The sequence below is a fragment of the Lygodium microphyllum genome, chromosome 11 (genome assembly GCF_053477565.2).
Source record: "Lygodium microphyllum isolate KBCC chromosome 11, Lygodium_microphyllum_v1.1.10, whole genome shotgun sequence".
In the NCBI taxonomy this organism is placed as follows: Eukaryota; Viridiplantae; Streptophyta; class Polypodiopsida; order Schizaeales; family Lygodiaceae; genus Lygodium; species Lygodium microphyllum.
The window spans coordinates 149059010-149086339 of NC_141145.1; the positions used below are offsets into that span (position 1 = coordinate 149059010).

The 27330-nt window shown below is 40.5% G+C and overlaps 1 protein-coding gene across 3 annotated transcripts in view; it reads left to right on the forward strand.

Annotated features, from left to right (window-relative positions):
* The first annotated feature begins 13265 nt into the window (after window positions 1-13265).
* Window positions 13266-27330, forward strand: part of LOC148029513 (calcium uptake protein, mitochondrial-like) — a 32204-nt gene continuing 18139 nt past the window's right edge. For 2 of the 3 annotated variants that reach the window (XR_015692435.1, XM_087688360.1), the window contains exons 1-2: window positions 13269-14195; window positions 26470-26537. Coding sequence is in view for 2 of the 3 variants with exons in the window: in XM_087688360.1 (XP_087544486.1) it covers window positions 13880-14195; window positions 26470-26537 (384 nt within the window). In the remaining variant the exon portion in view is untranslated. Of the gene's footprint in view, window positions 14196-26469; window positions 26538-27330 lie in introns of all 3 variants that reach the window. The other variant, XM_087688361.1, reaches the window with a different exon arrangement.

The following is a 27330-nucleotide window of genomic DNA, read 5'->3' on the forward strand; positions in this document are numbered from 1 at the left end:
CTAAATAGAGTCCTTTTGTGAAAGCATTTCTAAATATCAAAACAACTCCTTATGAGAAATAATGTGTTTACTAGCACCACTATGAAAATACCAAACATTAGATTCAAAAAGTGATATACATGTGCCATACTAGGAAGGATCATAATGGCAATGTGGAGTGGATGCATAGCCCCATCAACATCATTTGCATCATTCTTATTCTTAAAACTAGAATTTGATACATTAGAAATTGCTAAATGGGAGTACTCTCTTTCCTGCTTTTCCTTGCTCTAAAACTTTTGACAATTTTTAACAATTTGAACTTCATGTTGTTAGGGGTTAGAGGCTGTAGTTGCCTACATTTACTTGTACATTGTATCTACACACCTATACACTACATGTGGCAAGCACCCATCACTGTCACTTTATTCTTTATTCTTTTAATGGTGATAGAATAAGGGAAGGAAGGTTGCACATTGTGATGGTTGGAGTTCTCACATATAAGTCTCTCTCTCTTCTTGCTTGAACCTCATACCTCTTGCTCCCTTCTTACTTCTGCGCTCCTTCCATTCTACTCCACCTTTCAACTTGTATCAGAGTGGGCATTCAAGGATCTTCATCATCGCTTGCTTCAGTGTGAGAAGAAGAGCTTCACTTCAAGCTTTCATGGCTATCCTAACCCTTCAGTCCTAAAGTATGCATTGATCTTAGCTTGCTCTTGGCATATCAAGGCTTGTTCCAAGGATTCAAGGAGATTATTTAGGCATTACTTGAGGCCCTATTGTGGTTAGTAACTACTGCAAAGATCCAAAATGCTATTGCTATAATTCAGGCTACTAGGATAGCCCCTTGTCCTAGTTGGAAACACCTATATCAGCTCATCAATGGCTTTTGTCTTGCTCTTGGCACTTGGCACTTGGCACTTGGCACTTGGCACTTGGCACCTGGCGGACCTCTTGGAACTACTCTCTGACATCAAAGGCTTGGTCTAGAGTATCAAGAGTGGCATTAGTTAGTCATGGATCTATTGCTTGAAACAATTTATTGTATACTATGGTAGACAGTACACATTGGACTCCATAATGCTTATGTGATGCTTCTCATATGCTATTTTCAATGCCCAAATGTTATGTTAATGCCTTGAGGTGCTATTTGGATTGCATAGAGCTTATTTAGCTTAATTTTAGCAAGGTGTATTGCTACAACAATTTGGACAACAAGCATACGATAGTGGAGCTTTATGCTTTGAATGCTAACAAGACATTTGAGGATATTACATACTTCTATGGATTGGCATTAATGTATGTGCACATATATGCTTATGATGTACTTTGAGATTTGTATTTGAGCTTCATTAGATGTATTTGGGCATTGTACATTTGTGTTAGTGATTCTTCACTTGTGAATTAAAGACATACTAGATATATATGCTTCCAAAATTGTTTATGATATGCTTGGGCTTCCTAGATGCTATGCCACTCATATCTCGAGATTTTCTTGCTCATTTTACATTCTGGATTTGCTTCTAGTGGGAGACATTTGCATTTACATTGTAGAGATTGGTTCATTAGAGATAGTGGGAGTCTCTTGCTTATGTACATCCTTAGTTGATCTATGCAAACACTGTTCTTGTAGATTTTGACTCTTGTGGCCAGATTTTATTTTGAGCACTTGGATACCTTGTACCTATCATTGTCAGTGGGTTGTCAATTGTAGATACATGATTGATACGCATTGGTTGTATGCATCTATGTATTTGAAACCCTATATGTTTTGGTGTATAAGTTGGATCCGAAGTTTGTCAAATGCATTTTTCTTGGATATGGTGATGCAAGTGAGATGGGCTATCGCTTTGGGATCTACAAGCTCGGAAGGTTATCCGCAGCCATGATATTATCTTTAATGAGAAAACATGCATTTGAAACCAGATCATGTGATTGAGGTACATGGGGTGATCTTTTAATAGGAGCCTCTTGTCACAATATAACCATCCCTAGTGAGACAACCTATTGCATATGCTGAAGGTGCAATGGCATAGGATTTGCATATTGTACAAAATCATGATGTTAGACAAAGAGGACATGTTGTGTAGACCCCACAACTAGTCTTGAGATGCTCCACTAGAGCTTCCCCTCCTCTTGATTGTTGTGAGCCCTCTATGGACTATGTCATGGTGACAGACTCTACTTAGCCGCTTACCTATGAAGATGTTATGTACAAAGGTGATTCTCATTCTTGGAAGAGGGCCATGCAATCTAAGTTTGATTCATTGCAGAAAAGTCATATATGGGACTTAGTTTCCTTGTTTGATAGAAACCATGTATTGCCATGCAAGTGGGTGATAAGTTGAAGAGTACCCTTGATTGCCCTAAGCCAACATATAAGGCCAAATTGGTTGCTAAGGAATTTAAGCAAGAAATGGGAGTTGTTTTTTATGAGATATTTTCGCTTGTGGTTAAGATGACTACCTTACACTTGGTATTAGCCTTGGTTGCTCAATTAGATTTGGATCTATATCAGATGGATGTTAAGATGACTTTTTTATATGGAAACTTGCATGAGGATATTTATAAGCAGTAGCTTAAGAGCTTTGTGGAAAAGAGCAAGGAACACTTAGTATGCAAATTAAAGAAGAGCCTTTATGTGCTTAAGTAGACACCTAGGAAATGGTACCATAAGTTTGATGCTTTCATGCATTCAAAGGGGTATTCCCATAATGATATGAATTTATGTCTATACACAAAAAAGGCCCATGATGGTAGTCTTATTATCTTGATGCTTTATGTTGATGCAATGCTTATTGCTAAGAGTGCCCATGTTGAGCTAGATCCTTTAAAGACTCAACCCAAGAAGAGCTTTGAGATGAAGGACATGGGGAAGGCCTCATATATACTTGGTATGTGCATCACACACAATCGCTCTAAGGGACTTCTCTACTTGTCCCAAAAGAAGTATATTCACAGAGTACTTGAGCTATTCCATATGGAGGATGGAAGGCCTATTGGCTGTCTCTTACCTTCTCATGTGAAGGTTAGTTAGAAACATTAACCCCAATCAAATGATGAGAGGGCCGAGTTCACCGAGATCCTTATGCATCCACAGCGGGAAGTTTGATGTATACCATGGTAGCTACTCGACCCAACAAAGCATTTGTAGTGGGAGTTGTGACATGTGATATGGCAAGTGACATTGGGACGTTGTGTAGGGTATCATGAGATCCCTTAAAGAAGGCACTGCAAATATGTGTATTTGCTATGGTAGCCAGGATATAGAAATTATGGATTACATTGACTCGGATTATACAGGACATGCAGATAGTAGGAAGTTCACCTTATGGGTATGTCTTTGTCTTTGCTAAAAGTGCTATCGCTTGGATGCCCAGGGTGCAAAAATGCACATCTTCGTATACTATCAAGGTTGAGTACATTGCAACTGGTGCGCAGATCGGACGCAGGTAGCTCACGTAGTGAATTCCCAAAGGTCCCCAAGAACAAAGCACTCTACTTTTTAGCACAAAAACCAATGTAAAAACAAGCACGACATGAGACAAGAGACAAATTGGGTTGAATCTCCCCCATGCCTTGTGTGAGCGCTTCACAAAGCATGTATTTAATATATATTTTCAATCTTTTTGCTCAAAAATAGCCCAATTACAAAAATATACAAGCTTTTAGCTTTTGAGTTTGCTTTCTACCAAAAATAGGAAAATAAAGCTAATGGACGGTGCCCAAAGAGTCTGGCACGCCCAATCTCAATGTCCAAATAAAAATAACATATCCAGGCGCATAAGCGCATACAAAATAATAATAAATAGTCGATGTCTCTATAGACATAATCAAAATATAGGCGTGGCGCCTATCAAAATATATCCAAAGGTCGGAAACCCGCTAGACTCCAATGCTTTCCTCCGCCACTGCTGCTATCTCTACACATCAACTGAAGCATTCACAATCGTTAGTAAAATAACACAATTAAACCGACAAAAGTGAATACCTAGCAGTCTTCAGCTACATAAATAAATCAACTGGTTAGAAATAAATCCTAACCTTAATTTATTACGAGTGCGCACTCTAAACTCATAAACGTTTATTAATTTAATATGCATTTTGCGGAATCACCCGCTATGGAATCACCCATGTACACACTAAATTAATGAAACGCCCGAAAAGGACAGGCGTCCCCATCAACTTCTCGCACAAAGAATCCTCTTTGCGTATGAGCCCCGGTCATCTAAGTTTACGGAATCCACCGTAAAACCTCACGGAATCCACCGTGGAATATGCCTCCTGGCATCATACCCCCGGGGTGGGATAGCAATTGACCTCAATTGCTATTAGCTCAATGTGGAGCTAACAGAGTGGGGAAAGCATTTAGGTCTCTAGCGTGCATCCATTGTGCTTCTTCTACAGGATGGTTCTTAAATTTCACGAGATATCTAGAATACCTTCGGCCAGTTCTAGTGGTCATGTAGTCAGTGTCTATAATGGCTTCTGGTTCAAGTATTTCAGTCTCTTCTTCTAGTAAAGGTGGGTTTTCATAGACAGGGTGGATAGGTAATTGTCCTCTAAATGGTCTCAATAAACTAATATGGAAGGTATTATGAATTTTCCAATGTGATGGCAGTTCTAACTTGAATGCATTGTCATTAATCTTATGAATGATTCTAAATGGTCTGTAGAATCTAGGGGCTAATTTGACAACTGGATGTCTATCTACACTTTGCAGTCTACGCTTTTCTATTCTAAGCCAAACATAATCATCAATTTTGAAATTCATGGCTTGTCTTTTCTTGTTGGCTTGTTTGGTATATGATTGTTGGGCTTTAGCAATCATATCCTTTACCTCATCAAAAATAGTGTTATGCATAACAGCAATATCATCGGCACTTTGTATTCTATTAGACAAAGATGCAACAGGTGTAGATAATCTATGTCCATAAATAACTTCAAAAGGTGCTCTCTTTGTAGATGTGTGCGGTGTATTGTTATATGCAAATTGTAATAAATGTAAATGAGTATCCCATGTTTGAGGTTTAGAGATAGTGTATGCACGTAAAAGATCTAAAATAGTGCTATTTGTGGCTTCTGTTTGTCCATTTGTTTCTGGATGAAATGCAGATGAGAAATCAATCTTTGTGCCTAGATTTGAAAACAGTGTAATCCAGAAATTATTACAAAATCTAGAATCTCTATCTGAAATAATCACTTTCGGCAATCCATGGTTAGTAAAAACAGTTTTCAAAAATAACTGTGCTGCTTGTGATGCTGTTAAAGTTTTCTTACATGCAATGAAATATGCTTGCTTACTAAATCTATCTACAATTGTCCAAATGATGTCATGGTTAAATTTAGTATTTGGTAAACCAGTAATGAAATCCATAGATATATGTTCCCAAGGTTTAGATGGAATAGATAAAGGCATTAATAACCCATACTGTTTACCATGATGTCTTTTTATTCTTTGACAAATCAGACATTCAGATACAAAATTAGATACATCTGCATCCATATGCGGCCAATAAAAATCTTCAGTTAACATGCGTAATGTAGAAATGATACCTCTATGACCTTGATATGGGGGACAATGAATTTCATTTAAAACAAAAGATCGGAATGGAATAGTAACACACAGTCTCTTTTCAAAGAACATAAATCCATCATTATATGACAATGAATCAACAGGAATGAAATTATTTTGAACTAATTTTTGCCAATCAGAATGAAAAGTAATATCCTGGTGATATGTGTCTTTCATAGCAATTAAAGAATCAAAATATATGATAGAAATATTATGAATTGCAGGTCTTCTACTCAATGCATCAGCAACTACATTTTCTTTTCCAGGTTGGTATTGAATGATAGGATGGAAACTTTGAATGAAGGAAGCCCATTTGATATGGCGGTCAGAAATTTGGGGTTGGCTAAGTAGATGTCTAATGCTTTGCTGGTCGGTCTTTATCATGAATTCTGAACCCATTAAATAATGCTTCCATTGTTTCAATGCTTGGACAACTGCTAAGAATTCCTTGTCATAAGTGGAATATTTGAGCTCAGAGGGTTTCAACTTAGTACTAGAATATGCTATTGGATGGTTATCTTGCATTAACACGGCTCCTATTCCTGATCCGCTAGCATCAGTCACGACTAAAAAGAATGGTCTGTTAAAGTCAGGCAATTGTAGGACAGGGGCATTGGTCAATGCACGTTTAAGTAAATCAAAGGATTTCTGCTGGTTTTCAGTCCATTGATAAACAATGCCTTTCTTAAGAAGTTTGGTCAATGGTAAAGCAAGTAATGAGAAATTACGTACAAACTTCCTATAGAAACTAGCAAGACCAAGGAATGAACGTAATTCATGAACATTTTTAGGAATAGGCCAATGCAATATTGCGTCAATTTTCTTAGGATCAACTTTTATTCCTTCTTCTGATACAATATGACCTAGATATTCTATTTCTGTCTTAAAGAATTCACTCTTGTCAGGGTTTGCAAACAATTTATTTTCTTTCAGTAATTGAAAAACTAATGATAAATGCTCATAATGCTCTTTTTCACTTTGACTGAACACTAAAATATCATCAAAGAAAACAATCACACAATATTGATATTTTAGAAAAATACGGTTCATCATTCTACTGAAAGTAGCAGGTGCATTAGTTAATCCGAATGGCATAACTAAGAATTCGTAATGGCCAAACTGTGTCCTGAATGCAGTCTTAAATATGTCGGATCTATCTAACCTCACCTGATGATATCCAGATTTAAGGTCAATTTTACTAAATATAGAAGATCCTTGCAGTTTGTCCATAAGGTCATCAACTCTAGGTATAGGATACCTATTCTTTACAGTGATCTTGTTTAATGCTCGGTAGTCAATACACATCCGATAAGTATTATTCTTTTTCTTGACTAGGAGCACAGGTGCACCAAATGGAGAACTGCTAGGTCGAATTAAACCTCTATTTAGTAATTCTTCTACTTGAGTCTGGATTTCTTTTTGCTCTATTTGATTGTGCCTATATGGGGCTTTGCAAGGTGGTTGTGTGCCAGGTATTAGGTCAATCTTATGGTCTTCTGGACGTGAGGGAGGTAAACCTGGTGGTAGGTCTTCTGCAAAACAGTCCTTAAAATATGCAAGAAATTCCTTATGCCTAGGGTGCATATGAGTTTCTTTTGCGTGCAATTCATTCACCCAAATGAGATATGATTTAGTATTCTTGCGTAGTGCACGTTTTGCTTGAGTATGCGAAAGCAGTGGAAACATATGAGATGCATGCATACCAAATAATGTAATAGATTTTCCTTGAAAATTAATATTCATTGTGTGTGTGGAATAATCTATATTGGGATTATGCTGGTGTCTCCATGGCATTCCTAGAATAATGTCGCTAGACTGTAATGGGACAACTAAGAAATTTCTTCTTTCAATATATGGACCAATTTGAATTTCTAAATTTTGAACTTCTTGTGTGCCATTGTACCTAGTACCTAAAAATGCAGCTTTTATGCGATAGTGCGTAGGTACTGTATGCAATTTCAATTCCTTTACCAATTTTGCTGAAATAAAATCATGCGTACTACCGTCATCATGCAATATAATTCTTTCTTTTCCATGCACCATACATTTCATAGTCAACAATGAATGTAAAGTAGGCATACCTGGTAAAGTGTCGGAAGTAGTAGTAGGATCATCTTCTTCTTCAGTGAAGTCCGGCATATCCTCATGCTCGTCCTCGTCCATAGCTCCAAGGTAGTTGATATGTGCTGATGGCTTCTTTGAATGACAATTTGCTGCGAGATGGCCTGGCTGGTGACACTTATAGCATACGATAGGCTTGGCTTTGGTCACATTATTTGCAATGGCTGGGAGTCTGGGTATATTTGGATTTGCTTGTTGGATAGGCTTAGGATTTGGATTGACAGTGGTTGGTAATGCGGGTGGTTTAGGCCAATTCTTACGGAAAGGTGGTGATGAGAAACGACCTGGATTAAACCTTCTGAAATTTGAATTGAATTGTTTAGATCCATAATTACCGTTTGCTTGGAATGGCTGTGGTCGTCGATCTCTTCCACGTAACTTATCTTCAGTGTCGTGAGCTAAGGAAATGGCATCTTCAAGGGTAGCAGGCTTGAACATATTCACCTCAGCGTAGTAATGTCCAAGAAGTCCAGACATGTACTTCCGCTTATGGGTCGTCTCTGGTACGTCTTCAAGCATGCGTAGCTGTAAGAGTGCATTCCAAAAACGCTCTGTATACTGTGGTATAGGCTCACGGTCGCGTTGTTGAAGTAAATCCCATTGCTTGATAGCCTTCTCATGAAATTGCGGTGGTAGAAAATTTTGCATAAACTTCTTCTTGAAATCTTCCCATGTAGCAGGACATTCTATGCTCTTGCGGACGACAGTCCACCAAAGTGATGCTCTATCTATCAGATGATTAGTAACACACTTGATTTTATCTTTCTCAGGATAAGTTTCCTCATGGAAATAGTCATCAAATTGGCTAATGAATGATAAAACAGTCTTTCCTTCTCTTATGCCATTGAAAGTGCGAAACTTGAAACTTCGTTTACTTATCTTGGATTCCTTGCGAATGGTTTGTGCTTCAAGAGTGGCGTCGATGGTACGGCGTATCAAATCTTCAGCTTGAGGTTCTTCTTTATTAGTGGACGCTCCTTGTAGCTTTGTCAATTGCGCTTGCAAGGCTTGCCTAGCTCTTCGCTCTTCGTCTAATTGCAACATGATAAGATCCAGCTTTTGTTCCATGGTAGGCTCGGGCAGGTCATCTTCAGCCATAGGATCATCCATATGTGGGGAAGTCATCCTGTAAAACTCAACAAACCTTTCTCACTCAAAATCAGTTAGCGGGATGAGCGTAGCTCAAATTTGGGGTTACAAGGCTATGTATTTTTGGGTATTTTCTTCTTCAATTTTCAGAAATTCTGAAATATTTCTATCTCCGTTTGCTGAAAGTACTTCAACGAACTTGCAGATAGGTAAAACAGCTTGCTGCGAACAACTTTCCAGTTCAGAGTTTTTGCAAACGAACAAGTCTTCTAGGAGTTTCGAGCGTTAGTCAGTTCTGATTTAGTCTGACTTGCAGAGTTGCAGACTTAACAGACTTGCAGGGTTGTTGACTTGCTGAACTTAGTTGATTTGCAGGACTTGCAGTACTTGATTAGTGTCGACTTGCGAAACTTGTCTTCTGGAGTGCGTGACCCGGAGTTTGCAGACTTGTCAGATCTGTGTGTCTTGTCAGACTTGATGAAAGCTTAAGGATTTAAGCTTAATAACTTAAGCTTATTATGGAGAAAGATCCGTCACAAAACGGCGCAATTCGTGGAGGACTTGAATATAGATTTGATGCCGTCGCGGAATTTTCGGACATATTCAGATACCTCGTTGACAAATTTCGTGGGTCTTCTCCAATTTCTTAAGCCTTTACACTTCAATACTAAGCTTTTTGAAGCAAAAGATATGGCTTCTTACTGTATTATCCACGATTTGTTCATGGAGATGAAGGAGTGGTCCTCCGCCGACAGAGAGTGGTCCTTCGCGATCTGACAGTAGAAATAGGGGTTCTTGATCGCCAGAAGTCTGCCTGTATCGACGGTTCGCGACAAGATTGACTGTAGAGGCCGTTTGTTCCTGGAGCTCCGCCTTCGCCCGAGATTGGTAGCGATTGGAAGCCCTTGATCTCTGCTCCGCTCTGATACCACTGGTGCGCAGATCGGACGCAGGTAGCTCACGTAGTGAATTCCCAAAGGTCCCCAAGAACAAAGCACTCTACTTTTTAGCACAAAAACCAATGTAAAAACAAGCACGACATGAGACAAGAGACAAATTGGGTTGAATCTCCCCCATGCCTTGTGTGAGCGCTTCACAAAGCATGTATTTAATATATATTTTCAATCTTTTTGCTCAAAAATAGCCCAATTACAAAAATATACAAGCTTTTAGCTTTTGAGTTTGCTTTCTACCAAAAATAGGAAAATAAAGCTAATGGACGGTGCCCAAAGAGTCTGGCACGCCCAATCTCAATGTCCAAATAAAAATAACATATCCAGGCGCATAAGCGCATACAAAATAATAATAAATAGTCGATGTCTCTATAGACATAATCAAAATATAGGCGTGGCGCCTATCAAAATATATCCAAAGGTCGGAAACCCGCTAGACTCCAATGCTTTCCTCCGCCACTGCTGCTATCTCTACACATCAACTGAAGCATTCACAATCGTTAGTAAAATAACACAATTAAACCGACAAAAGTGAATACCTAGCAGTCTTCAGCTACATAAATAAATCAACTGGTTAGAAATAAATCCTAACCTTAATTTATTACGAGTGCGCACTCTAAACTCATAAACGTTTATTAATTTAATATGCATTTTGCGGAATCACCCGCTATGGAATCACCCATGTACACACTAAATTAATGAAACGCCCGAAAAGGACAGGCGTCCCCATCAACTTCTCGCACAAAGAATCCTCTTTGCGCATGAGCCCCGGTCATCTAAGTTTACGGAATCCACCGTAAAACCTCATGGAATCCACCGTGGAATATGCCTCCTGGCATCAGCAACCATTGATGCTTGCAAAGAGACCCTATGGTTAGATTGATTGGTTGTAGATCTTAGTATGACTATGATTCCTATGCTGGATTCGGATTCGATGAGTGCCATTTAGTTGGTATATAATCCAATCTTCCATGAGAACACAAAGTATATCGAGATACAGTATCACTTCATTAGAGAGATGGTAGAGGGCAAGTCCATTGAGCTTATCAAGATCCCTATAGATACAAATCCTATAGATTTTCTCACTTAAAGTCTTACAGTGGAATATTATACCTTCCTTAGGAAGATGTTGGGCAAAGGATGAGATGACATATATTTCTCATACTATTGTACTTGTATGTATACTTTGTACTTTATCACTTTTTTCTTGTTTTCTCCACACTTAGCCACATTCACCTTTAAGTGGGAGGTTATTGGGAATTAAAGGCTACTTGTGCCTAGCCACCTACATTTACTTGTACATTATACCAGCACACATGTGGATTGCAGGTGGCAAGCACCCATCACTGTCACTTTATTCTTTATTCTTTTAGTGGCATAGAATATTCAATGAGGGAAGGCATGTCACACATTGCGATGGTTGGAGTTCCCACACATGGGTCTCTCTCTCTCTCTCTCTCTCTCTCTCTCTCTCTCTCTCTCTCTCTCTCTCTCTCTCTCTCTCGTTTCTTGAACCTTTATAGCCCTTGCTTCCGCTCGTGCTTCCACTTTTGCTCCACCTTTCACATGCTTGCAACAAATAATAAAAAACTTCTTTTTGTTCTTATCATAGTGGTCACTATTTTTACTTAGGCTTTGAGCCATTGACATGAGAAGCATTACCTTTGCCTTTCTAATGACTTACAACAAATACTTGAATTATACACATGACATAATGTTTTTTTCTAAACTATTTTTCCTACACTTACACTAAAGTAAACTCATCAAAGAAGAAGGCATTGGGGTTGTCATTAAGCATGAGTCAAAGTGCAAATGCAAAACATTAACAAGAGTTTGGTAAGGCATTGAAAACCATGGTAGCTAACATGCCATCCAATACAATTTTGTTAATTGCAATAAGTTGCTCCTTGAGATCCTTGACTTTTAAGAAAGATGCTTTTACGAAATCACCCTCATTGATATGCTTAGAATCCAAATACTTCATTGGCAATGCATGCCTCATTACATGCCTTAAAAATCCTTACAAGTGCATCCAAGTTCGTTTTGTAGTTTTTACACAAGCAAATATGAGATATAAGTGTTTGTTTGACAAATAGTGTCATTAATGCAATAAACTTGTGTATCATTTGCATCCCATAAGTGTTTGTTTGACAAATAGTGTCATTAATGCAATAAACTTGTGTATCATTTGCATCCCATCTGCATTCTTGTTCAATGGGTGACACATTTGGCAAACAAATACAACCACTAATATATGAGTTTGTGCATCCTTTGCATTCCATCAACATTCTTGTTCAGTAGGTGGCACATTTGGCATAACAATACTAGGTCTTATCTCATCCTTTGATGTGTCTTTTGAAGAGTATTTGGGATAATAGCAGACTTAGGCACTTTGCCAATAGCTATAATAAATTTTCAAAAGTCTTTGGCAAACCAACACAAGTCATAGCATATAGGTCCATCTAATTTGCATTTGTGGTTTGTAAAATGTGTGTCAAAGCATGTGCATTGCTTGATGGTTACTTCCACTTTTAGAGTTTGACTTTTCTGTGGTTGTATGCAAAGGCAAGCAATACTACATGGTAAATCACGTCCCACATACCCACAGGAGAGGCTGTTGGACAAGGCATTATAGATGACCCACATGATGCACATACCTTTTTAGCATGTCCAGAGAGAGGGATTTATTTAGAGTTGACTTGATGCCTTGACTGACAACATAGTCTAGATCCTAGAGCACAAACTACTAGATTCAACCCTATCAAATGATTGCCGGGCCAACTCTATAGGTTAGGGTAAGATGGCCTATTGCGGAGATGTTTATGTGAGCATGAAGTGCATGATGTGCTGACTGCATGGTAGAATTGTTGGAGGATATTTTAGTGGAGAAACTACGGCTTGCAAGGTGCTACAATCTCAAGGGTGGTGGCCCACACTATTCTGCAATGCTTCTAAATTCGTAAAGCATCGTGGTGAGTGTCAAAGGACTAAGGTTCCTATTCGTAAGGATAGGATGGAGTTAACCCCAGACTCTTGCCCAATGTGAAGTCAAGGTAATGGATACCTATTGTCAAGCTTATTAAGGGTGATTACACACAACCTCAACCTCAAATAGCAGAGCAATGTCAAAACCGTTTGTGTTGTTGCTTATGGATTGCTGGTGCCATTTGATACTAGATGGCAAGGATTGGCATGTTTTGAAAGTAGGTATTGTCTTTTGGTAACTTGGGCATGGATAGAATTTTGGATGGGGGAGATCCTTCGCATAACTAATTTCAGTGTGGGGACTGGTGTGGGGCTGAATGGACGCTCTAACTTTCTAAGCTTTTGAGCTGTTAATTACTGTCCAGTCCAGATTTGCATCCGGAACGAGGGGCGGATGGATGGTGAAGCCACCTCGAAAGCAAGGTGCGCGCCGGAGGGCAAAAGCTCGCTCGGATAAAAGCGAAAGGCCCAAAAATTGTTTTCCCGAAAAGTGAATAAAGTGTGAAACCGGAGACCCTTTTCATACCGGTTCCTGGTTTTCTGCCCTCACGTGAACAGCTTCTAAATGGGAAGCCTTTGGTAGGAGTAGCAGATCGACCAGTGCATCTGGTTTTATCGATTTAAGAGGAGACTCGAGAGCGTTGAAATCCAAGCGGCGGGCCGCGGCAAAAGCCTTGATCTTTTGACTTCACCTATCTTGATCTGTCCATGGACCATCAGTCACCCTGCGTGATTCACGATACGATAGCGAGGCTTTGTTCTGTCCTGCGGATAGATTCAGAAGATTTATGAGCGCATAATCGCCAGACAACACATCATCCTTCAGACGTTCACTTCTGAATCACGAGTCCATACTTAGAGCAGAGGAAGAGCTTTTATGACTAGATTTGTTGCATCTCCATACTTAGAGCTTTTATGCCTTGATTTGTTGCATCTCCATTGCCAGAGCAGCCATCCTTTTAAGTGGTTCATTGCTGCAACCAGACAAGCGCTCCTCACAGCTTTTATATGTATTTGCATCCCTACTGCCGGAGAATTTATCCTTACAGCTGTTCACTTCTGCAACCAGAAAAGCCATTCTTCAATAAGAGGAAGCGCTTTTCTTTTTATTCGATTGGTTGAATCTCTTGTTGAAGAGCTTTACTCTACCTGCAAGGGCTTCTGCTTCCCGAAAGATGCTATCCCGGATAGGCCCAAAGTGGAAGTCTTTGGCTGACTGGAAGTATGTTTCTCATGGATGGGCAGTGATTCCACCCCAGCCTCTTGCATCTTCCCTTGCTGTACTCACGGCAGATGACCGAATTTGCACAGGCCCTGGACCATTCAGTTTAGTTGTTGCTGGTCTTGCGTTGGGAGCAGGGCTTTCTATTGCTTGTTTTGATGACAGCGCATCTCATTATGCCCATTGCGAGGGTGCATCTGTGGTGATCAACAACCAGTTACCTCCTTGCAAATTTGACAAGCTCCATCATAGTATTCAACATTTTTCAGGTCAGGTCTCTTTCGACATGGGAGCGTGGGTTAACGATTGTCCATGGCCTCATGCTTTAGGCTTCTTTTGAAATCTTTTTGAGGTGTGTTTTTACATCACATGCTTGTATACATCTATGCAGTCTTTTTGGGGTCATAAACCATGAGTTTCATATTATGAACATGTTTAAGTAAACCCATTTGAGAAACAACTTTTCGCTGCTGTCTATCTATTGAGGCAAATACATGGTAAAAAACATGTTTTGCTGCTATCTATCTGCTGAAGCTGATTGCAAGGCATATGCAAATGCTCATGGAGTTTGTTGCATTCTTGTTATTTTGGGATGGTTGGAAAAATAGCTGTTTGTCCAAAATCTTCTTCAGTCAGAGGCACAAGCACAATCATCGAAGCATCATTGTAGTATGAAAAAGTTAAAAGTTGATTTAAAAGGTTACTTAGGGCCCCAAGTTAGAGTGACCGCGGACTTAGCAACTTTGTGGGATTGGCTCAATGCAAAAGCTTGCTCTTTTCTCTTTTTGAGTTGCACAAATTCTATTGTCGTGCATGTAAGATGTATCCACACCACCATAGAGGTTTGGACCAAGGTGACATCCCTTTACCATGTTTGGACATCTGGGCAGCTGAGTTGAAGCTATGCGATCTCGCTATTGCAAATTCCCCTACAATGAAGGACCACATCAATTAGCTAGAGGAAATCAGGTATGAGCTTGCATCCCTAGGAAAGATCGTGGCTGTGGAGAACCTAGTTGTGATGCTTCTGTCATATCTCCCATTACTGAAGTATAATGTTTTCTATCTCTTGTACATGAGATTTCATCACTTGGGAGGAGTGAGTGCCTATGGTGCTTGAGTAGATTGTGCACCACATGGAGAGATTCTTGTGGAGTCAATGCACAAAGCTGTGCTTTTGCAACATGTTCAACAGGTAAAGGATAGTCCAAGTTGAAGAAAGGGAAGAAGAAGACATAGAAATCAGAGTCATCTTTTGACTTTGATTTAGATGCAAAAGAGAAGCCCAAAAAATATCTCACATGTCCGTACTGTGGAATTCAAGGAGAAGTGCTAGAAGAAGTATTATTGTCTTCCTGTTGGTGTGGAGGAAGGAGTAACGGAGCATAGTTCTTGTTAGCAGTCATGTTTGTCATGCACTGTCACCCCCTGCCTGTGTGAATCAGATGGGGACATTAGGAGCTTTGACATGTTTGTCATGTGCTTTTGACAGAGGAGGCAGCTCTATTTAGAGCATGCATTTCTTTTCTTAGTCAGATTTGTGTGCATTTCCAGGCACCAGTCAGCTTGTGCAGTCCTTGCAGACCATTGCTCTGTTTGCCCTTGTCGGCACTTCCCCCCTGGCACATCAGCATTATCTGCATCTATTGGTGCTGGTCAGCCAGATTTACCTGGCCGACTACCACATTTAGTGGCTCAGCGTGCTGATCAGAGCCAGTTTAGGGGCGTTTCAGTTATATATCTGTAGTCACCACTTCGGGCAGATCATTCTTCTTCCTCTTCTGCAGTGTCACACACTTGGAGTTTGGTGTTCTTCTTTGTCATTTGCAGGGGCTGCTGGCTGCACACTGTGTCTCCATTTCCGTCACTGTCCCTTGTGCTGTCATCATTTTCCAGTCTGATCGGGTGTCCTCACTGAAGCTTTGGGTTGTGTGCAAGGACTGATCAGTCCATCATTGCATTCAGTATTTTTTCCAGATTTAGTGTATATTTCTCTTTCATTTTTGCTGTCTTTTCTCCTTTCCTCTTTGTGTTTGTGTTCCTCTTCTGTTATGCACTCTCACATGGTGTCATTGCCTAAGCAAGGACATGGAGGTTTCCTTCAAAGGAGACCACCCTATTGTTGAAAACACAAAATTTCAGCCTGCTGTTTGCTGCAGAAAACACAGAGTTTTTGTGTTTTATAGGTGCTTTCGACAAAGATAGGACATGTATAACTATTTTCTTGCAGGTGTAGTTGATTATTCTCTCCCTTCGGGCTCTTCTACATACAAACGCAGCAGGCCTATAGCCTGAGCATTTGCATTGTCTTTTAGGCTAGTACGTGCCTTTGTAAATTACCAGTGCTATCAATGGCTCCATTTTCCTATTCTTATCATGTGGTACTCTTGTTTAGATTTTTTGGGTTTTGGCTAGTTATTGTAGTTTTTCAAATCATTCTTGGCCAAATTGATGCCATTTTCTTCTTTCTTTTTCTAGGTGTGATTTCAGACATTTTGGACTTTTCACAACTTGGCTATCTTTGAGGTCATTGTATCAATTACATGAGAAATACAATAGTCACAATAGAGAAGAAGAAGAATCTGCTGTATGTTAAATAACTAAATTCTCCATAGAGAGAAGACCAGCATGCTGGATAAGGTGCAACTGCTAGTAGAGAAGATCCTTGAGCTTAGCAAATTGACTTTGAATCCCTAAGGACAAATTGAAGATGAATGCATTTTGGGTGACCCAATTGTGCCAACAGCGTTAGAAGCTAGAAAAATGAAACAAGATCGTCATTTGCGGCTATATGGGAGAGGGATATTTTGCCCCGTGAGAGACCTAATCAGATGGGCACATCAAATGTTTAACCACAACTCTGCAAGTGTCAGACAGGAGGTATTGCATTTTCTTGATCAATAGATAGGAAATCAATCTATAGCGAGAAGACTCCACATTGGTAGTACAAAGGAAACAATTGCCATTTGAAATATGGTGCTTGGAAAGGGCCGAGGCAAGGGGCACATCATCTATCAACATTCTCCAAATAAAAGCTTTACATTTGAATGGAGTCTTATTAATCCATCCTTCCATGACAACCAATTTTCACCAAGCCTTGGGTTTATGTAGTCCCCATACAACATTGGCTTTGGCCACCAACCAATGGTGATCTACAATCATAAGGTGATATATTTGGTTGCACGCTTTAGACTTAGGCAACTTGCAAGGTCCCAATCTTGCCAAGGACAATCAGGATCCAGCGTGGGAAAGGGTTGTTGATTTTGTAATTGCATTGAGATCTCACCCCACAGATCACAATATGCATGAGGGATCTTTGAAGACCCTTCTAATTGTGCGAAAAGCCATCAATACACCATGGGCTAATAGAGCTGCATTTGCACAACACAAACCAAACCCAAATAGGACATTTAATTGAACTTGGGCTGATACCCTCATTTTTCTTCCCGAGAGAGCAGGTGAGACATAACTAACAATTTTGTGTACAAGGAATTAGCAACTAATTTATCCTCCATCGGATGCCATTTCACCTTTTGAAGAATGGCCTTTCATGAACACATCAAATGGGTCACCAAGATAGAGGAAGATGTTGAAAAATGAGAATCAGTATTGAGTATGTGCCACTATGAACCATGAATTTTAGTATTACCATACAAAAAGTCCTTGATCTCTAATAAAGAAGCAAATAATGGAGACCCAAGTGTCATAAGACTGTGACAACTATTACCTTTTTGTTGATTTCTTTATTACATATTTTATTTGGTTTTTCTTTTTGGAAGGATCCCTCTTGAAATCTTAACGCCTGAGTTGCATGGCTAGTATGTGAAACAGACAGGAATGTCTAGTGAGTCAAGACTGGACAATTAAGGTCCAGTACAAGTCTGGAAGAGACTGATGGCACTGTAGATTGACAAGCCTGGAAGAGACTTGTGAAAGTGTATATGGACAAGTGTGCTGAAGAACTAGCCTGAAAGAGACTAGTTCAAAGTGAAGATGGACAAATCTTCAAGAGATTAGTCCATGTGGGGTCATAAGTGGAAATTCACTTTCAGTTGAGCTACATTGCAAATCTGGATGTAGCCATAGTCTGTAAAGATGGTCAGAAGACTAGTGGGATGCAATGGAAGCAACTCCTAAAATTTAGGGAGTTACTATTTTTGGACCTCAGAATCTGTTCGCGTCATTATCTTCGTTTTTGCACGAGGATCAATCCTTTGGTCTGTGCCGAGGTCAAATTTTGCACCGAGGATGGAGAATTTTAGACCGGAAGGCTGGAATGGAAATATCTTCCAGTGCTGCCACTTGGCACAAATTTTTGCACTTACCTCTTTAAAGAGGGGCTGGCGTGCAATTTTTTGATGGTTGGGGGCTCATTTGTGAAAGGGGAGATGGATTGCTGCAGATGGAGAGCTCTTGAGAGCTGGTCTACCTTGTCTATGATGCACAAAGGGCTGAGCTTGCCTTCCTATTCTCTCTCTTTCTCTCCCTGATAGTATGGTTATGCTGTAGAATCAAGGGCCTTTCTTCTGATTCGGGTACAGCTGTGTGGAATATGCTGTTTTTGCATGAGGCAAGAGCCTCCTTTCTCTAGGAATAGGAGCAGTTGTTTGCTGCCTACAAGCAGGAATAGGTGAGGGTGGTAGTCTCGCCAAGCAGGTGTCTGAAACAGCACTAAATCAGTACAGATTTTGGACTGTTCAGAGGTTAATTCAGAGCCCAAATGATGTCAGAATCAAGAGGCACTTGGCCCAGATGATGCAAAACAGTATAGGGATCAATATAAACTGAAAACAGGTTTCAGAACAGGTCTGAACCAGTAATTACAGTGGGCTGAACAGTACAGGGAAAAGTATGAGTTGAAAACAGGTCTCAGAACAGGTCTGAACCAGTAATTACAGCAGATTGAAATGGTCAAATTTGCACTCCAACCAGAAGTTTCAGACTTGGGCAGAGTTTCCCCTCTTGGTCAACTTGATTTGGGTTAGTAATTGTTTTGTTATGTTGTCAAATTTCACCCAGAATAGGTGAAAGACAGCCCATTATACTTTCTCTTTTTAAAAATAAAGAAATACCGCAAGGGGCGCCTAACTTAGGGGCCAACAGGGTGTATGTGCTGCAACAGGAGCATTCTAGCTTCCTGTTTTTCTTCTTGATTCTGTGTCTTTAAGTTTAGGTAAAGTGGGCAACTGTTAATTGGGTGAAAGCATTTATATATTTTAGTTGTATACTACTGCCCTTTCCAGTGAACAGGCCGGTTTCACCCAAGGGTGTTGACCAACACACATTTCTTGAAATAGTGACCAACGGAGAGCAATCATGTGAGTCTCCACATCCAAAACAGCCCTATTGCCCATGCTTTTTGGTCAGCTTTTGAGAGATCCATTGTAGCAATTGCTTTGGCTGAACTTCAATGCCCTAAGGGTAATCCACATGCCATGCAATATTGCCACACAAAACCACCACTACCACTTCTTGCTACCCCAATGCGTGCAAGTTTGATTTAGTGGTACTGAGAGAGACGATTTAGCAATATTAATATGGAGGCTTGAAGCATGCCCAAACAAATCCCAAACATCTATCCATATCTATTTTCAATATCATGAAGCTGTCATTGGTCAATGCCTACCAAACGAAATGTTGATTGAAAGAAAGGGATAATCTAGCCAATTGCCTAGTCTCGTCTAGAAGCGATAACATGGAGAGAATTTGATGGGTTATGGGGGCAAAGAACAGAGGACTTAGAGGGCAGCATTGTTTGACCAATTGTGCAAGAATAAAAGGTTATGTGACACCACCATTCAATATGACATAGGAAGAAGTGTCATTGCTAATGTTGTATATCAATTGGGACATGCATGGTCCAGAACCCATGGCTTGCATAAGCTCCACAAGGAAAGACCATTCTAGATAATCAAAAGTCTCTCCAAGCCCAGTAGATGAGAACAACCTTTTGATTAGAGTGTTGCACATAATCTTTGCCCACTTGCACATTTAGAATATAATGCAAAATATTTTTGCCCTTATTGAATTTATACTAATGAGGATGCACAATGCCAAGCAGCTGCTTATGGAGGCGATTAGCGAGCACCTTTGAAAAAATCTTATACATGGTATCAATCAAAGAAATCAGTCTCCAATGCTTGAGCGTTGAAGGAGAAGGGAATTTGGATATCAACTTGATACCTTCTTTCCAAGATGCAGGTATGAATCTAGAAACCCAAATCTATTGACACATGGTAGCTAAAGGTTTTACCAAGTGAGTTGCAAGTCGTATAGGTCTCAAAAAATTAATTGGCTAGACCATCCCAACTAAGGTTTTTATCCTCGGGCAAGTGCAATAAGACATCCATAACCTCATCCTCATGAATATTCATTCTCTAAGGTAGTATTATTGTTAGGTGAAACCTAATCTTTGACCAAGGCATAAAATGTTGAATGGGTGTGGGTAATCAATCAGAAAGTGCTTGCCTCAAACCCAAAAGTTCTTGAAAATAAATTCTACAAATATTAACAATGGATCGAGGGTCTATCACTATCTAACCATCAACAATTTGTAGTCACACCATGTTTTTCCATGCAGGGTATGCATGCAAGCCACATAAGAATTTGTGGGATTGACATGAGTTATCTTGTAGATTGTAGACCCTTAGTCAAGGCTTTGAGTTTGGCTTGCTGATAAGATCTCAGCTGAAAATACTTGGTAAGATTAGCCAACCTCATAATGGAGCTAGGAAAGCATCATATGGAGACTCAAGTAACAAGGAATGAACCAAAACCAACATTTCCTCTACCGCATACATGCACTACGTGCAAAGTGAAGCATGGTGAATGCCATATTTCATGGCAACGCTTTACACATGGTGAATGCCATATTTCATGGCAACCCTTTTTGCATTACCAATTAGTTGATCAAAGGAGGCACTGCTCACATGCGGAAAGTCGAGCAGAAACTTGTCAAGTAGCTACACCCCATGTAACCATTGAAGATTGCATGACTCAAATATGAGGAATTAAAGTGCAAAGAAAGTCTGCTAAAAAATTGTGCAAAGGGGGCAATGGGTTGTACAAGTATGTTAAACTGCAAAGAAAAGTGGTTATCATGCATGATGTATATACGATCCAATTGAGACAATGTCATCGAATATTGGGCGGAAGGAAATGTAAATCCTGATGCCAATGGGTAGAGCCAAGACCAAAGATCTTGTTTGAGAACAAGCAATGTAAAATCATCCCATACATGACCCTTTGGTGCATCCATAATTGGGTGTTTGGAGGTAGACTACTGTAACTAGCCTTCCTCCTCGGATAGGGTGGTAAATAACCTGATTAAGCATCATTTACAGTAAATAACAAATTCAAAAAACTGAAAAGTACACTTTACTATATAATCTTGGATATTAGACACCTTGTTGGCCCCCAAAATTGGCGCCCCTTTTAGTATTTATTTAACTTAATTGAAGAAGAAGTTGATGTACAATGGGATTCTTCCAATCCCTTTCGGTATTCCAACTCCCCTTGCTATTCAAAATGACCAGCAAGTCTTTAATCTATTTTGCCCCTTGATTCGGGCAATCAATTGGCCTTCACTAACTTTGATGGAGATGGAAAAATGCCCCAAATTCAATTATTTACTGGTCCCTCCACTTGAATAGGCTAAAAACATCTTCAGCCCTGTTGAATCCAAGTCTTGGAGCTTCCATTTTCTGCACGTTTCTTGAGGTTGTTGCTTAACCCTAATTTCTGCTGTAAATTAGGGTTTACAGTAGAGAAATCTGAAATTTCTCGGCCTCTGGTGATCTCAATGCTGCAATCTTTGGAGCAAGGCTGTAGAAAGGCTGGAAGATGAGAGAGAATGCTGAGGGGAGAAAAAAATTCAGACTTTCTTCGCGAAGAATTGAAGAAAATTTGTCATTTACTACTACTGTCCTGTCTCAACAGCTTGTAGATACAAAGAACTGAAGAAAATCAGTCATTTACTGCTACTGCCTTGTCTCAACAGCTTGAAGATGCTGCCACCTGCTGTTGGTTGGTCTTCTCTTGCCCCTTGCTGCCTCAGAAGGTCCTGCAATGGTTGCAAATCAGACCAGCAGTATCTCTTCCCTCTCTCTTGCAGGCTGAATACACTAAAAACACCTCTCTCCAGCCTCTAAAGACGTTTTTCAGTCTTGCATGGGCATTTTTGAAAAGTGGCAGCCTTCCCAAATGGTTGTTTTAGCATTATCCATAATTAAATATTAATTTTCAGTCTTTAAATATTGAAAATTAGTCTAATAATTATTTTGGTGCCCTAAAAAATAATCTAACTAGCCAATAATTAAATTGGCTAGGCAACTTCCATTCCGAGTGTCTTTGCGCCATCTTTGACTATTAGATTGGTGTTAGGTACCATTAAATGCCACTTCTCTAGTGTCACCAATTGACACTTATGGCCAAATGAATGACTTAGGCCAACAACTGGCACCGGATGTTGAGGAACCCTTCACCTTTTACCTGCAGTTTGCATTTTTGCGTTTTTGCGTTTTGCGTTTAGGGTTTGTAGCCCCAAAAAGAGGCGCCATCATAGATGGACTGTGCCTATTTATAGGCCACTCTCTCATTCATTCCTTACGGTTGATTCATTCAGTCCATCACCTTCTCTCTAGCCTCTCCACTGCCCTCACACCCCTCAGGAGGACATTGTGGTTCGTGGTTGTCTTCATCTTCCTTGTGCTACGGCACCCTTGTTCCCTTGTATCACATTCACTCCATGATTCAGAACTTCATCATTCCATTCATCAAAGTTTCTTCTCTCTTCTCTTCTCTTCTCTATGTTTGTTGAGTTCACTCCGTGTTCCTCCTCACAAACCCTACTGTCTCGCTGGTATGTTATCTTTTGACATGGTATCAGAGTTGGATCTGCTCAAACGGCGGCAAAAATCCTCCACTCCAGTGAAGGCAAAGACCGGTGGCGAGTTCGGCATCCATTTCTCTTATTCCTCTATTGCATCAAATTCTCGTGTTTGTAGGTTTTAGGTGTTTTCAACTTGCTGCCCATACCCCTTTCGTGGAGGACATCGCAGTCTCAGCTGTCCCTTGTTGTCATCTACAATCTAGTGCCTGTTTCCAGCCTTCCACCTGTAGTTTGCAGCTCTTTACAGCAAAGTGACAGTTGCTGATCACTCTCCATTCAGAAAACAATCTCGTTTTTGCAGATTTTAGGTATTTCAGCTTGTTGCCCACACCCCGGACGCGGAGGACATTGGTCCAAGCTGGCCATTGCTGTCCACAACAGTCTGGCACCCGTTTACAGCCTATCACACACTATTCGGAGTTGATTTTAGCATACTGACTGCTACTGCTAGTGTTTCTTGCGTTTTTAGTATTTCTCTCTCCTGCAGCGTGTGCTTGCTGTTTTCTCTCTCTTGTTGCCTGCGTTTTTAGTATTTCTCTCTCCTCACTTGTGTTTTTCTACTGGTTGCAACCTATTACTGTTGGTAGTATCCTCCTCCCACTGGCAGCTCACTTCCAGCCCTTCCACTGCCCTCCCACCCCTTGCAGCAGACATTGTGGTTCGTGCTTCACATTGCTCTCACACCCCTTGAGGCGGACATTGCGGTTTGTGGTTCGTGGCTAACCTCTTCCTTCTTCAGCAAGGCACACTGGTATCCATGGCTTCTTTACCAACAGATGACCAAACTATTGGGTGCTTCTACTGTGGCATCATTGGACACACCACTAATGCTTGCTGACTTTGACCTTTGCTGTCCACTCTCTTGAAGTATATGCGTCTTCCACCTAGCACTTCCTGTGCCACATCTCCTTTTTGGGCCATAGAGATCGTTCTGCATCGGTTATGAGAGTACTATGCTCAAGGCAATAAGATGCATCCAATGCGCACTAAGTCCGTTCGAGCACATGGAGGATCGATTGGTGCTACGACCTCGTGGAGATCGTTGTAATGCCAGTGGCAATCTTCTCCTACCTATTTTTGGGTACAGTGGCTACCACGACCCGCAGTTTTGTAGTCTGCTCCATTGCGAGACAATGATTGTTTGATACTGTGTCCTTGTCAGTCTGCTCCTTCGAGAGACAATGGCCGCTTGACTCCTTCCTCTTCTTCGGCTTTCTAGTCCGCTCCATTGAGAAGTAGCGACTGTTGCCCACTCATTGCTCAGTTTGAGTCTCACCCTTCACCCTTGCCTACTTAGGTTCGAGAGGCCACCTCTGGGAATTCTTCACCACCCCAGATACCTTCTTCGGTACTACCGACGGCACTTCCTTCATCCTCAGACATTTCAGAGTCCGTGATCCATGAGTTTTTGGGTTCCCTATCCACCTTAGCGGGGGATTCAGAGGGGGTTGATCTTCCTTTACCCTTTGAGGGGGCATCTACATCTATTGCGACTTCAGAGGAGGCTCCTATTCCTCCAGTTTCACAGGGGGTCCCCACCCACCGCTCATCCTTCGCACACCCTGGCGGAGGCCTTTTATCTTCTTCTACTTCTACCCTTGGATGGGGTGGCTTCCTTCCAACGGTTATCTCACCTATTGATACCTAGGATCTTGAGGATCTACCTAGATCAGGGCCTTGGAGGTTTAGTTGCGACTTGGTGGACGAGGCCTTCGTATTCCTTGCATGGATGCATGGAGCTAGTGGCTTCTCTCCTGAGGTTGAGTTTTGGGTTCTCCAGTTCACTCTGTCTACTGTTCTTTACTGCAGGTTACCTTTTAGGTGGAAATAGTGGATCTCAGGGATCCTCTACATCTTCTTCCTTATCTTCTTCTTGCCTTTGTCACTTGGTCAGCATGGAGACAACTCTTGAGATCAAGTACGGGCATATCCTTATGGTTCTTGGCACCACACAAAGTCGGACATTCCTCCTATGCGTTGCATGATTTCATCATCTTTGTACTAGGACGCTTGGGCAAGTGAACAATTTCCCCACGAGGGACACTGTCCAAGTGGCACCTGTTGCATGAGCATTCTTTAGCATGTAGCATTGCATCTCCACCTGACTCTTCTCTTGTTCCTCTTTTTGGGCGTGAGAGGGGGTGTTGAGAAACCCTTCACCCTTTACCCGCAGTTTGCATTTTTGCGTTTTGCGTTTAGGGTTTGCAGCCCCAAAAAGGGGCGCCATCCTAGATTGACTGTGCCTATTTATAGGCCACTCTCTCATTCATTCCTTACGGTTAATTCATTCAGTCCGTCACCTCTTCTCTCTAGCCTCTCCACTGTCCTCACACCCCTTCAGGAGAACATTGTGGTTTGTGGTTTGTGGCTGTCTTTATCATCTTCCTTGTGCTACGACACCCTTGTTCCCTTGTATCACATTCACTCCATGATTCGGAACTTCATCATTCCATTCATTAGAGTTTTTTCTCACTTCTCTTCTCTTCTCCATGTTTGCCAAGTTCACTCCGTGTTCTTCCTTGCAAACCCTACTGTCTCGTTGATACGTCATCTTTTGACACCAGATACCACCAAGTACCTGTGCGACATAACTTATAGAAACTTTTGCCATTGACATCCCATGATTTCCTCGGGTCCCGGGCTTGTAAATTTACTCTAACCCTAGTTACACCTCACATGTGCTACATTTACTTAACCATGTGATTAAAAATTAATCCACATGTTAAGTGAGGTTTCAAAAATACATGTCCTCAGACAGACTACAAAAGATCCACACACATATTGAAGGCACCCATTAGCGTGCCCGGTCTACCAAGAGACAAGCTTGCTTTCAGGCAATCCCATAGGTCACAACGGTGCAAGGAATCGTTTGGTGCATAAACTCCAACTAGCCTTAAAACCTTGCCTTCAAACATGATTTCAATTATCAAAAAACGCCCCAACACATCATTCTTTACAAGCACCGACTGAAATTTCTCGTTAACAACCATGAGAACACTAGAGTAATGAATTGCAGTGCCCCATCATAAAACAATTGAAACCCATGGCAATTCACAATTCTACCTGCTTCAGTGTGACTTTTATGTTCAACAACATACAATGCATACCAACTATTCTCATGCAAAATGCAACACGTGTCATGGTGGTTGCTTCGAGAGCAAATTTGACACATTCCAAGTGGCAGTCTCCTTTGTGTGTGTGTGATAGGTGACTCCTTAAAGGAACATTCAGATATGAATGACTTCTCTGAATTGCTTTTGCACCCAGCTGCAGTGCCACTCTAATGTCCAGTGTAAGCACTCAAATGTTAGTCTTATTATGTGCTCAATGAATCATGATGCAAAAATAACTTGGCATTCAACTATCCGCTTTGATATTTGCCTTCTCCGGCCTTTGATATTTGATACTAGTCTAGTCTTCGAGAGCACTCATCTAGTATATTATAGATACTGACACGAAATGCTTGGTACATTGGTTCTACAAGATCTCTTGGCTAGGAATTAAAATTGATCTCATCTTCCAATATCTTCTTTTAGTGGGAGACAGGCTGCCCTTAATGCAGACTTCTGTTAAACTTCTGTTGCTGCCTTACATTAAACTTCTTATTGACTAGCTCAATTTAATTATCTATGTTTTAATGTCTTGCTTTGCAGATTGGATGAGAAGACGTATATTTTTTATGTATGAAAGAAGGATTAGAGCCTATAGTTCTCCTCAAAAGGTGCTCTTACCTGAAAACTTTAATTTGCTTCTTTTCTTTCATACTTTAAATTGCCTGTTCAATCTCATAATGCTTGGTCTTTCGTATTGAATCGAGAAGTGTTTACATTTCACTTTGATGCTTTGGAGACGAGCTTTTAATATTGTGTTCTTTGTTGAGTATTTTAATGCAGTCTGTTTGAAGTGCGGGAATGATTCTTTTTCTGTCTATGATTTACAGTAACTATATGGATTTAGACTTCTTTGGTGTTTCTTTCCTAGCCACTCATCCACATAGTGTTTGTCTATATCATGCGACTTACACTTTGTGCTTAATCTGCAACTGTTAAAATTGTTGTGCTATGATGCAAACTTAGTACAAATCCACTTGATATTGTGTGCACTTGTGCATGAGATCACATGTGTGACATGGTCTGTACTTTCAATGAGCAATCTGTCAAATGAGCATTCCTTTTGACTGTAGAATTTGGTCCTAAAACACAGTATAATTGGGTTTGTTTTTCTTCATGGTCAAATATTGTGCCTTTACTTGGAGAATTGCAATCTCCCCAACAGTATTAGATTCTAAAGGAATTTCAGGCAACAGATTGGCTGTTGTATAGGAGTGTTTCTTTAAAATAATTGGTTCATACTCTATATCTTGGCATGATTTCAGTGCTAAGGTCAACGATATCAGAATATACACCCAAAATTTATTTTAATATCCATGCATTTAACAAAATTTTGTACCTAGGTTATATATAATGCTAACAAGGATAAGTGTTGGAAGATATAGTCCTGTGTATAGGATTAGC